The following is a 12,444-nucleotide window of genomic DNA, read 5'->3' as shown; positions in this document are numbered from 1 at the left end:
TTCTTAAGGCTGTCCCCGGAGTACCCAAGATTAAAGATGGCTACAACCCTGCAACATGGATGTTAGAGGTCAGCTCACCTGCAGTTGAGGCTCAACTTGGTGTGGATTTTGCAGAAATTTATGCCAATTCCTCACTATATGAGTAAGTGGACTTCAATATAAATTTTTTCTGAAATTCTGAATTCTAAAAGCACACAAATACATACATTATGCACAAGGGGCAAGCTTGTGAGAAAAAAAGAGTGTTTCTTAAATCCTAACAAGCACATAAGTGCCTTTTTCATTAAGCCAGTATGAGAAAAAAGGAAATGAATTCAATTCAAGATATATTTAAGCATTTCTAGCAGTTAAATCGGACCCAATCATGAAATCGCATTACCATTTATTTACGTGACTTATTTTTAATGTTCTAATTGTTTATCTTTTTTCTCCAATGATATTGTCTGTTTTAATTCTTTAATTGTTTTCCTGTTCTCAGGGGGAACCAAAAACTCATCAAGGAGCTTAACACACCAGCACCAGGCTCTAAGGACCTCTACTTCCCCACCAAATACTCTCAAAGCTTTCGTACTCAATGCATTGCTTGCTTTTGGAAACAACATTGGTCTTACTGGAGAAATCCACAGTATAATGCTGTTCGCTTCTTCATGACACTAACCATCGCTCTTCTATTTGGCACCATCTTCTGGAACACAGGCAGAAAGACGTAAGATCGATGTAGTTTCGGATACTTTTTTTATTTTTTTCATTGTGGCTAAGTGGGGTGGGAAGGATATGAATGAACTGCCTTTCTTCTTTCTTCATCACTTGCAATTTTTCTGTCGCCTACTGAAATATAACAAGATAAGCTCCATACTCAACAATTCGAAGTACATGTTCAACTCTGCTACTTTTAGTACGGGAGCCTATAGGCCATTAAGTTATGTCCAAGGTCTGAACCCTTAGAGACTCAGTGGTGTTTCCTTGAAGGCTTTGCTCAACTATGTATAAATAAATAGAGTTTGGAACTAATTGTGCTATCTTTCATGATATACTCGCTTATTTATGATGAAGATATTTTCTCGCTTTCACTAATTAGATTCTTGGGTATATTCATGACAGGAAGAAGCAACAAGACCTGTTCAATTTGGTGGGTGCAATGTATGCAGCCACTCTTTTCCTTGGAGCCACGAATGCGATGTCTGTGGGTCCCATTGTCGGCATAGAGAGAACAGTGTTCTATAGAGAGAGAGCATCTGGCATGTACTCCGCATTGCCTTATGCATTTGCTCAGGTATGAAAATATTTTAACAAGCAAAAAGTATATTATGCAAGCATTTTAGATTACAATAGTTTTCTAGCAGCTTCTTGAACAAATTCAGAGGACTTTAAACCTGAGTTACATGGAAACTGTATGAGTCAAAGTGTCTAACACATGTCTAAGGTGTTTTAGTCGTTTGCGCTAAAAGAAGTCTGACAAGACATATCCAATCATTTATTGTTTTAAATAACGTTACATTTATAGAGTATTACAATATAGTCTTTCTTGTTATTCATATATGAATGCTTGATGGGTGGTAGAGTGGAGGATTTTAATTAAATGATCCCAAGTTCAAGCCTTACAAAGCACATTTTCGTTATTTTTAATTTAGAGTGCCTTGATGCGTAGAAATGTTTCTCTCCACACATGACACCAGCATCCACATTGGGTGTCTAGTTGACACTGCTTCAAACAAAGGAAAGATACCTCTCAACCTCCTTAAGTCTAGTACGGACATCGGGAGTTTAGAAGTTGCTATCATACTGTTTCTAAACTAAAGCAAACCCTTGTTTTAAAAAAAAACCAAAGAGAAAATTCCCACTGGGACATAACTGAAAAAGTGGGAAGTATCCCATGATAATATTTACCTTTTTGTTTGTATTGATTTTGAGGTGCTTTGTTTTCCAAAGGTGGGCATTGAAGTGGTGTATATAGCAGTACAAACCACAATGTACTCTGTTCTGCTGTTCTCCATGATCAACTTTGGTTGGGAAGCTGGCAAGTTCTTCTATTTCCTCTACTTCATGTTCATGTGTTTCATCTACTTCACTCTCTATGGCATGATGGTGGTGGCCCTCACCCCAGGCTACCAGATTGCAGCCATCTGCATGTCCTTCTTCCTCAGCTTCTGGAACCTCTTTGCCGGCTTTCTCATCACCCGTCCTGTAAGTACTTCAGTCATATCCATCTTTCAAAATGCTATGTTTCCCCTAAATTTCAATTTATTACCGATAAATCGATTATTGTATTATGAATGGAATACACTGAGCACTTTGAACTATACTTTGCTAGTACGTGACACTACATGGCAGTTTGGTCAATTATCTTGTGTACTCCAAGGGTGTTTGATTGTTTCATTTTGGACTACACTTTGTTATCATGTGACACGATGGTGGTTGGATGGTGTAATATGGTGGTGGAAGCGGTGCATGGTGGTCGTTGTGATGGTGGCAACGATGATGTGGTAGTGGTGGCGGTGATGTTGTCACAGTGGTGATGATGGTGGTAGAAGTTGTGGTGGCACGGTGGAAACAGTTAAATTTGAAAATTAAACACCCTATGAAATGGAATTGCAAGTGACAAATTTTCAAATAGGCCCACACGCCAATGTGGCCTCGAAATCAAGTCTAGAATATGGAACATTTTTGCCATTCCAACTATTGGTGCTTCCGGGGGCTAGATACCTCAGTTCGCCAAAGATAAATTCATGCAATCTCTCTCTCTCTCATATATATGTGCGTGTGTTTTCGGACAATTCCAAATAGGCTCAGCGATTTTCAAATTACAGAACTTCACATAATCTCTCTCTCTCTCTCTCTCTCTCTCTCTCTCTCTCTCTCTCTAATGGTTTCTTTTGGGATGCAACCAGTTGATTCCTATATGGTGGAGATGGTACTATTGGGTATGTCCAGTGGCCTGGACCTTGTATGGCTTGATTACTTCTCAAGTTGGACAAATCGACCATGAAATGCAGATACCTGGGCAAGACCCTCAGACAGTGAGGGAATTCCTTAAGAACAGCCTTGGCTACGAGTACAGCTTTCTTGGGGCAGTTGTAGGGGTTCATGTAGGCATTGTTGTCCTCTTTGTTTTAGTCTTTGCCTTTGGTATTAAGTACCTCAACTTCCAAAGAAGATAGAGACCTATGATTCATATTTGTAACTAATAGTCAGCTTTTTCTCTTTTGTTTTTTGCATAGTTTTGTCTAGTGTATTATATATATCTAGTTTTGGCGGCTTGAAGACCCATGCCCATGCTGATTGGATACAAAGGTTGTTGGTTATATTAATCAGAGCAATAGAAGATGTGTTACATTTGTAAAAGGTGCTTATTGTAAGCATGGTATGTTTGCTTACATAATTTACAGAAATTTATCAAAATACCAATAATGTTTGCTTACATAATTTACAGAAATTTATCAAAATACCAATAAGAGATGAATTATTTAACATTTTATCCAATCGCAACTATTCCTTCTTATGATGATGTAACGGGTATTTTAAATCAAAAGATATGGCTAGAATGTTGAATACTTCGTCGCTCATTGATATTTGGATAAATTTACCTTTAATTGAAGGGGGGTGTTTGCTTCAATGGTTTAATGCAAGGGAACTTCATCTCATAGATGCAAATGAGAAGAATGGCGAATTTAACTTTTATGTTAGGCTTGAGGAATGAAAAGTAGTATCACATCTTAATCGGACCAACCGGTCTGAGTAGTTAGACCACCGATCAGGGCCTTGATTGGTATGATTTGAATCAAAAACTAAATTTGATTGAGATTTGAGAATTAGCTCAAATCAATATTTGATTAGTTTTGGCTAGTCAGACCAGTGTTGATTAGTTGTACTAACGAAACAAGGTTGAACAACTTTTATAATATATTTCATATTTTCAAACTATTTTTCTTATTTTTTCTTTTTTCTTTTAACAAGTCGAATTGGTCTCAATTGAGCCATATCCTTGACTGGTTCAGTGGCAACCAGTGTTTCAAAAAGCGGACCGCTCAGCGCCTAGGCGGTCCAGAAGGCCTGGGCACATCACCCAGGGCTAGGCAGCCAAATTAGGAGGGTATCCTCGGGCACCCGCCTAGGTGGGCGCCCGCCCAGGGCCTACATCCCTCCCAAGGGCGAAAATGCCGCTTGTTGAAGCCATTTTTGGGTCATTTTTTTTAATACTAAAGATGCAAAATTGTGGGTTTTAGGTTTCAAATTAATCTAAAACTCATTAGAGGCTATTTTTGAGAGAGAAAGACCAAAAAAAAAAAATATTACTGAGCCGCCCAAGTTCTGGGCGCCCACGTAGGCGTTGGGCGGCCTGGACCCCCCCGACTGCCTAGGCGCCGCCTAACGCTTTTTGAAACACTGGTGGCGACCCAATTCTGATAACACACATGTAAAGAACACTAAATTGTTGGTAGCACAATGAGAATCCTATACGAAAAATACAAAATGCATAATTCCCCTCATTTACAAAATGAGGCCACTACCCTCAGAAAGTCACAATCACCCTTAGCCAACTAGCAATTTCGAGAAAATTTTCCTTAGACTTTATGCCGAAAAACAAAGAAAGAGCAGAGCTGAATTCGCCTCTTTCTTTAATGTCCACTAGGCTAGCAAGGCCATTGAGGTTCCACCACAAGGCCCCTTGTACATCGATTTAACCAAATTTACATCATGCCTCTTAATCCCACATTGTTACACCCTCCTCTTATATCATCATCATCATCACCACCATCACCAGTATGTTAGCCTTATCCCAACTATTGGGGTCGATTACACGAATCTTGTTTCACTATTTCGCTCTATCAAGAGTCAATACCCTCAATCAGGCTGGGATGATTTATGATAGGGATGTAACAAAAATTTATCGCTAGCTGCCGACCTAGCACAACCCTCCTCCTTTCTCATCCGAGCTTTAGGATTGGCAAATGGCAGAGTTGTCCTCCCCTTACATAACTTTTCTAAATACTGGCATATAACATAACTCTGCCAATTATTCATCCATGGAGGTGCCTAAAATGATTGGTATCAGACAATGAAGAAGCAGAACCATTAGAATGACATAAGTTGAGTGGCATGTCTCACTCCCTTGCGATCACCATCCATCCGTTATTGGACAATGATGCCACTTATGACCATTTATGTTTTCTAAGGCTAAACAACTCATGATAAACTATCCCTACGGGAAGCACAGTATGAATCATATGACCACAGAAAAGTTATACACACATTCCAGATAAACACCTAAACTTAGATAGTTTTCCCCTTTCGTTAAATCCCATTATTCTTAACGATATCAGCCATTAAGCTCGGGTGCATGGACATCTCACTGAGCAGAATTCTTCTTGAGGGCCATAAAAGCTTCAGGAGTTCTAGGTGGAAAAGAACATTATCTCCATGGTTTTCACCAGAAATTAGAGCTTCATAACAAGCAAAACATTGTATAATATGAAATATAATCTTCACCAGCATGCTTTTTTTTCCTCTATCATAATTATGGAAGTTGTAAGATATTAGGACTGACTACTTAATAAAGCAACAATGTATAAGTTGCAAAACAATGAAAGCAACACTTCCATGAGCAAAGTTGCCAGTAGAAATCACTTGGTTTAAACCCATTAGAAACTGTCTGCAAACAAATTATTACTTGGGGGGAGAAGCACTATAAGCCCACCCCTCAAAAGCATTTTTCACCATATTCCATTTGATATTTCTGCAGACAAAATAATATCATTTTTCCAAATAACCTAGAGCAACTAATATTTTCAATGTAACTGATCTGAAGTTGCCACCACAAAGATGTAAGTAAGGACATAGTGGTACAAAACTTCTCCGCTTCATACAAGATGAGGCACCCCTTACTTTTAAGAAGATTCCAAATACCCTGAATGCAAAGCCTACCATTATTCAAAGGGAGCAATGAGGCTTCAGGGGAACAGGAAAACCATGTAAGAAACAATGTACTCTCAGCACCTAACTGCGTCCCCAGCTAGCGACTTGGATGCCTTGTTGGCCTCATGAAAAATGTTAGACAATGAGATTTGTCAAAGGTTCACAAAGTTCAAAGAACTCTTCAAATATACCACTAAAAGCCACACAAGAATCAGATCATCAGAGGTTCAAAGCTGAAACAACTCTTCAAAATACCCGCAGAAAAGGCCGAGGGTAGGGAACTTGGGATGGACAAACCTAAAGACACCCGGAAAAAAAAAAAAAAATCCACAAACAATGGGATCGAAATGAATTAAAAGGAAAATATTATCCCAGTAAGAATTGCTTCATCCTAGGGAACATAACAATGACAAAGACCGAGTGTTAACCTTAGTTGCGTCGCAATAATGAAAAGATGTAAAGGACCACCTGTACTGTGGTTGCCATGGAAGCTGCCATCAAACTAGCTTACAATAGACCCGGAAGCTAGGTCTAAGTCATCATCATCATTAGAGCCTTTTTTCAACTATTTGGGGTCGGTTACATGAACCCTGGTCTGCTATTCCTCTCCATCAAAGGTCATACCCTCAATGAGGCCATTAGTCCCTATATCTTTTCTCATTACTTCCAACCATGTCCTTTTAGGCCTACCGCCCTTTTTTTAGCCTTCTACTTGAACCAATTCGGACCTCCTAACAGGTACTGCATTGGGTCTTCACTACACATGGTTAGCCCACTTAAGTCTATTTTCTCTCATCTTATCACTTATTAGAGCCACACGTAAATTCTCCCGAATGTATTCATTTCGAACTTTATCCCTTCTTATCTTGCCACTCATCTATTTCAACATCCTCATCTCAGCTACACTCATCATATGTTTGTTTCTTGACCACCCAGCATTCCGCTCCACAAAGCAAAACTAGTCTCAGAACTATCCTTTAGAATTTCTCCTTCAGCTTCATTTGTAATGCAGCGATCACATAAAACTCTACTTGCACATCTCTATGTCGTCCACCCAGCTCTAATTCTATGCACGACATGTTCCTCAATCTCTCTATTTTCCTGGATTATCAACTCAAGATATCGAAAGTGCGTTATTTTTTGTACTTCTTGGCCATTAATCTTAACTACTTCCATCTCTACGCCTATTATTGTTATTAAACTTGCATTGTATATACACTATCTTAGTCTAGCTAATTTTAAAACCTTTATATTCTAGAGCATCCCTCCAAAATTCAAACTTTGTGTTGACGTCGCTTCAGGTTTCATCGATCAAAATTATGTCATCTACAAACAACATACACCATGTACCTTAATTAAGCAATGAAATTGATCCACAATATGTGCCATGTCCAAGCAGCCAAATCACCAAAATACCCCCTTGGCAAACTGGGATTTAGGACATTAATCAAGCAAGGGCTAAACAAACCACTTTTCAGGCCAAGAATAGGAGTTGATTGAGAAACTACCATAACTGTCTTACCTTTGAACATGCTTCTCACAGCCCACATTTGAAAATGGAAGGGACAACCATTTGATTTCCTTGCCTTCATATCCCCAAGGCCACAGAGGATTGGAGGCACCATACCGTCCCACAAATTCTTGAACAGATCTTAATGCTAGCATTAGGTTCAATGGCAATGAGCAGTTGGTTGGAGAAAGTAGCCCCAACACATCAGTTTACACATTGTGCCTCCCAATATGAATTAGAAGCCTCGAAATGGCTTCCTGCACTTATTATTTTATGAGAAATTTATTAAAATACCCATAAGTGATGAACTATTTAACAATTTACCCTTTTGGAACTATTCCGACTCACGATCGTGTGTTATTTTATGGGTATTTTGAAATTAAGTCAAAAGAAATGGGTAAAGTGTTAATTTGTTAATCTCTTATGGGCAATTTGATAATTGTTCCTTATTTTATTAATGCATGAGACCTTGCTACACCTTAATGGCCCAACCAATAAGGTAGAGGACATCTATGGCCTCCATGGAATTTGTTTTCTTTTAGTTGTAACTCTTTATATTACATATTACATAAAATTGGGATAGACAGCTTATAAGTGTCTGTCAATGAACCAAAATTGTTGTGCCTGTGTATTTGATTCACACAAAACTGAATAAAAACCTTTCCCTAAGGAAGGGAGTCTCGTGATCAAAATATTGGGTCTTAATGAGCCAGCCTCCATGAACTTCCAATTCCATTTAACTAATAATGATCATCTAAATTCTTTCACTTTTCTACTGCCGAAGCTGCCAACCTTATTAATTTGGTATACATTTACATCTCTGGCCCTTTCCACAAAAAATACAATCCAAACTCCAAAGTACGGGCTTATGTGTTTTCTTGCAACAAAACCAGCTGACCTAAGCACCCCTTGAAAACTAACAGACATGGGAAGGCAGGCAAATGCTAATGAGCAGTGAAATGCAATGGACATCATCTTCCACAGTTCTCCCGAGACCAATAGGCTGCAATTGATACTCAAGGAAGCTCCAAATGCACAGGCATACGTCTTTTCCAGGTTTATATTGCAGCCAAGTATATCTTCCATCCAGCTCAAAGGATGACACTGGATGATATTAGCATGAGGACGACAAAAAGTCAACGCACTCTTCCATGAATCTACTAGAAGCTGCCTATCCCACTCATTGTCCGGCGGTGCAAGTGTTACCACTGTGGCAAAGCAGTTCTGATCTTGTTTCATCCCTCATCTAGTTTATCCTTTTTCTTTATTGAATCCCCTTCAAAGGTCTAATAACATTCATGAGTGTTGATGAAGGTACTTGGGAATATTTGCAAAACCTTTTTCTAAATGAAATACTGTTGTGGAACATCTATAGATCAACATTAAAAGTTATCTCAAAATCCTAGGGGAAGCAGAAGTTAAATATTAATCAACAACCTATAATGTTTTTTAAGGACTCCCACATAAATCCTAAGTTATAGCTAATAGCCCACTCATGTTATTATACCCAAAGGTAATATTTTTGCAGGGACCCTCTTGCATCCAGACCCGAAGGTTTCTCTATCAAATCCTATCCAAGTCCAATTGAATATCTAATTGGAACAACTATTATTTGGATCAAAAGGGGTGTCTCATTTCACAATCTTTCATGTGACCATGCTGTGTTAGTGAGAATAGCGCACAAATTGAAAGAAAAATAAGAAGAGGGGGGCGGGGTTTGGAAGACAGAATTTTTTAAGAAGTTGCCAACAACAATAACTGGGTTGATAAAATGAATGAGAAACTGGGAGAGTTATTGGAATAATTGGTTCCATCTCCTCGAGTTAAAAGAAATTTTGTGGGGTCCAATTGTCTGATCAAGGTAAAGCTCATATTAACAGCCCAGTGGAACATAGAAGGCTCCCATTGCCCTTGTTACCGAAAGCTATTCTTATTGCTGTGAGAATGCTCTTCCTTATGATAAAATGTTCAGTGTACTGTCAAGCCCACTAGTATCCAAATCATCCTCTCTCATGCAGCGATAACAAGTAGGAAACTTCAACAGTTGCAGGTTGAACTGCTTCTTACAAGAAAACTTAGAATGTTAGCACATGTTCTGCAAGTTGAGGAAAGCTCCCTCTGGGTCGAAACAAGCACCTAGTCATTGGGACGGAACATCCTCAGGTTGTAATAACCAAAGAAGGCTATAGAAAAAGTAGCATAAACCACTCCATCTTTATTGGACAATCACTTTGAGGTATCACATTCATCCTAGTATATATTTATGGAATGGACAACTAGTAATGACATAAAGCCATGCAAGTTGCCAAGAGGAATCATTTTAAGTTTTTTCAGAAAGGCTTGTAATGACATCAACAGATGTCTCCTCCAAACTCAAGCAAGCAAGACAACTGCAACTTAGTTTAGAACATTGAACATTATAGAATCCATGGCCTCAGGAATACTCATTCTCACTCTCCTAGTCATTTCCAGTATCACAATACATCAATCTCCAAGGAAACCCCATCTAGATAATCCAATTTTATTTAGAAGGGCCCATTCTTCCCTTCTTTGAGTGACTTGTATTTGTCCACTGGATAGGATGCCTAGATAGTCAGCTTCTCTCTACTTTTACTTTCCCAATAAGTCATGTGGGTCAGCCTTCAACCATTACATTTCTTGGAAACAGTTTCATATCAAGAGCTAATAACAAGCAGAGGCACATCGATTGCCAAACGGAACTAACGATACAAGGCTCTAGTTAAAGAAGAAATTATCTAGCTTAAATATCTTATACATGATGGAACTTCCCATATTACTCTATGAGAATTAGAGATCACCTGAAATTTCCTATAACCAAGCCCATTACTCAAGGACAAAATACAACAACATTTGTTCATGAAAGAGTACAAGCTCAAGAGCTATGTCCTCTACTCCTCTGACACAGGGTTGTGAAAACTTCTTCTTCTTTTTATTATTATTTTTTTTTTAATAATGGGTTGTGAAGACATTTTGAATCAACAAAATCGAGTTAATGTTTAAAAACAAAGAGAGAGAGAACAGATATATACTCCCAAGATTATATGTTTCATATATGCTCACAGAGGCTATCAGCTAGGACAGATCTCATTTTCTAAGAGGCACATCCAAAGTTTAAAGATAGGCTTCATAATATTATTTGTTTTAGCCTAAGTGTATAGTCATAACTCCACCATGGCCAGTCCCAAGCCGGTCATGCCGGTCCCTAGCCCAGATAAACGAGGAGGGTTGAGTTAGGATGATGATGATGGTGGTGATGGTGGTGAAGTGTATGGTCATGTAATACATGGATTCTTGTAGTCTATTTACTTCTGGGTATTTACATTAATTATGACAAAACCCAAGAATGAACGCATGCAATTCTGAAGAGAGATGCATTGGAGGAAGACTTAATCTTGTTCATTGAAATTTTTCTATGAATACAATCAATCTCCCATACCTAACAAACAATTCCAAACGGGATAATAAGAAAATAATGTCTATCAAACAGAGTCCGTGACTCCCATCAAACGGCCGGTTACACTAGTTGCTAATGTTTTAAAAATTTGCAATGCAGTGCCTAGATGGCATGGGGAACCATACATCTACAATCCATTGATCAAATTGACCTTTGAAATTTCAATCACATTTCACAATTGTTAGTAACAATTGGACTTCAGGAAATCTAACTTTTTTGGTAGTAACAAATTGTATAAACAAGAATGGATTTCAGAAAATTTCTCAAAGGCATTGGATGTTTCTATATCAGAAAAGTTCTAAAGACTTCATATTTCAATATCTAACAAATTCACTCTCAAAAGTAGGTTTAGAAATCCTAAACTTCCTTAACCCTCAGGATTTGGCAAAAAAAAGTACGTTTAGAGAGTGTTTGGGAGGTTAGAACACCCTCCAATCCTTTCCCCCCTTAGGAAAAACTGTTTGCCCATGGTGCCACGGCAGTTTCCAACCTTGGGCCATGGAGAACCAACTCAAGAGCCTTGACTGAGGCATCAGGTGCTGGCCTAGGAGGCCCTCCTCGGACTTGATGAGATGCAAAGGGGCCACCCCACCTTGAGATGCCAGACAGAAACAGTCTTCAAATCCATTAGATATATATGCAGGAATTATTCAAGCAGAAAACAAATATAATTCATTCATCAACAAAAGAAAATCAATACTCAGCCAGCCAAAATAATGGAAAATCAATACTTAAATCCAACAAGAAAGAGTCCCCAAAAAGCAGTTAAACCAAAAAGATCCCACACTTCAGCATTGACAAATCCCACAGAAGCGATACATACAAAATCAGAAGGCAACACATCAGAATGCCACACTCATTCATGGCAGAGGAAGCCAACAAGAACCAATTAATATCGACATCGGAGAAAAAATAAAAAACGAAGCATAAAATCCACAAAACACCAATAATCCAAACTCTATCACACCAAAACAATACACCCAGGGAAGAACACTATACGAAACAAGCCTCGGATTAAAAAAAGCAGAGCATCCATTAGGCCTCAACACAGTATTCTCATATACAAAAAGTACATTCCGATCACAACATACGACCAAACGTTAACAAATCTCAGAAAAAATAAAAACTTCCCATCCAAATAAGGGCGCCCCAAATCCTCTAAGAAGAGAGAAAGAGAGAGATTACAAGTGAAATCCCTTTCAATTCCTACGGCAAGAGAGAGAGAGATCAATTACAAGTGAAAACCTGTTTGGGTAGCCTCCATGCTTCATTGGAACTGAAGCACATATCATCGATGCCTTCGCCCCGACACCATCGACACTTCAAACTCTTCAAGCAATCATTCTTTGAGGCCATGGCTTCGCAATGTGATGACTCAGAGAGCATCCTTGAGGGCCAGGAAGAGGCATAATGAGGATCCATTTGATGGTTACTTTCATGGATGGGACTGAGAGAGATGGTGATGAAGACCAAAGAGAAGAAGAGGACAGAGAAAAGGCAGAGATTAAGGACCCTTTTACCCATTGAAACAGAGCACAAATGAAGC

At 38.7% G+C, this 12,444-nt stretch overlaps 1 protein-coding gene and 1 long non-coding RNA gene across 4 annotated transcripts in view; one reads left to right on the top strand and one right to left on the bottom strand.

The window, feature by feature from the left end:
• Positions 1–3,342, top strand: part of ABCG34 (pleiotropic drug resistance 6) — a 24,474-nt gene extending 21,132 nt beyond the window's left edge. For both annotated transcript variants that reach the window (XM_020671633.2, XM_088851967.1), the window contains 5 exons: positions 9–142; positions 479–706; positions 1,102–1,273; positions 1,930–2,184; positions 2,889–3,342. In XM_020671633.2, coding sequence (XP_020527292.1) covers positions 9–142; positions 479–706; positions 1,102–1,273; positions 1,930–2,184; positions 2,889–3,158 — 1,059 coding nt within the window. In that variant the 3' untranslated portion in view covers positions 3,159–3,342. The remainder of the gene's footprint in view (positions 1–8; positions 143–478; positions 707–1,101; positions 1,274–1,929; positions 2,185–2,888) is intronic.
• Positions 1–12,444, bottom strand: part of LOC110007861 (uncharacterized) — a 13,675-nt gene extending 1,231 nt beyond the window's left edge. Inside the window, exons 1-2 of one of the 2 annotated variants that reach the window (XR_016044468.1) lie at positions 12,144–12,444; positions 1,888–2,182 (exon numbers count right to left, since the gene is read on the bottom strand). This is a non-coding gene — a long non-coding RNA (uncharacterized LOC110007861). Of the gene's footprint in view, positions 1–1,452; positions 2,183–12,143 lie in introns of those variants that run through there. The other variant, XR_016044467.1, reaches the window with a different exon arrangement.

This window comes from Amborella trichopoda, chromosome 11 (assembly GCF_054954075.1).
Source record: "Amborella trichopoda isolate Santa Cruz 75 chromosome 11, AtrichopodaSantaCruz75HAP2 v2.0, whole genome shotgun sequence".
Taxonomy (NCBI): domain Eukaryota; kingdom Viridiplantae; phylum Streptophyta; class Magnoliopsida; order Amborellales; family Amborellaceae; genus Amborella; species Amborella trichopoda.
Note: the sequence above shows the minus strand (reverse complement) of the source record. Positions and strands in the feature narration are given on the sequence as shown.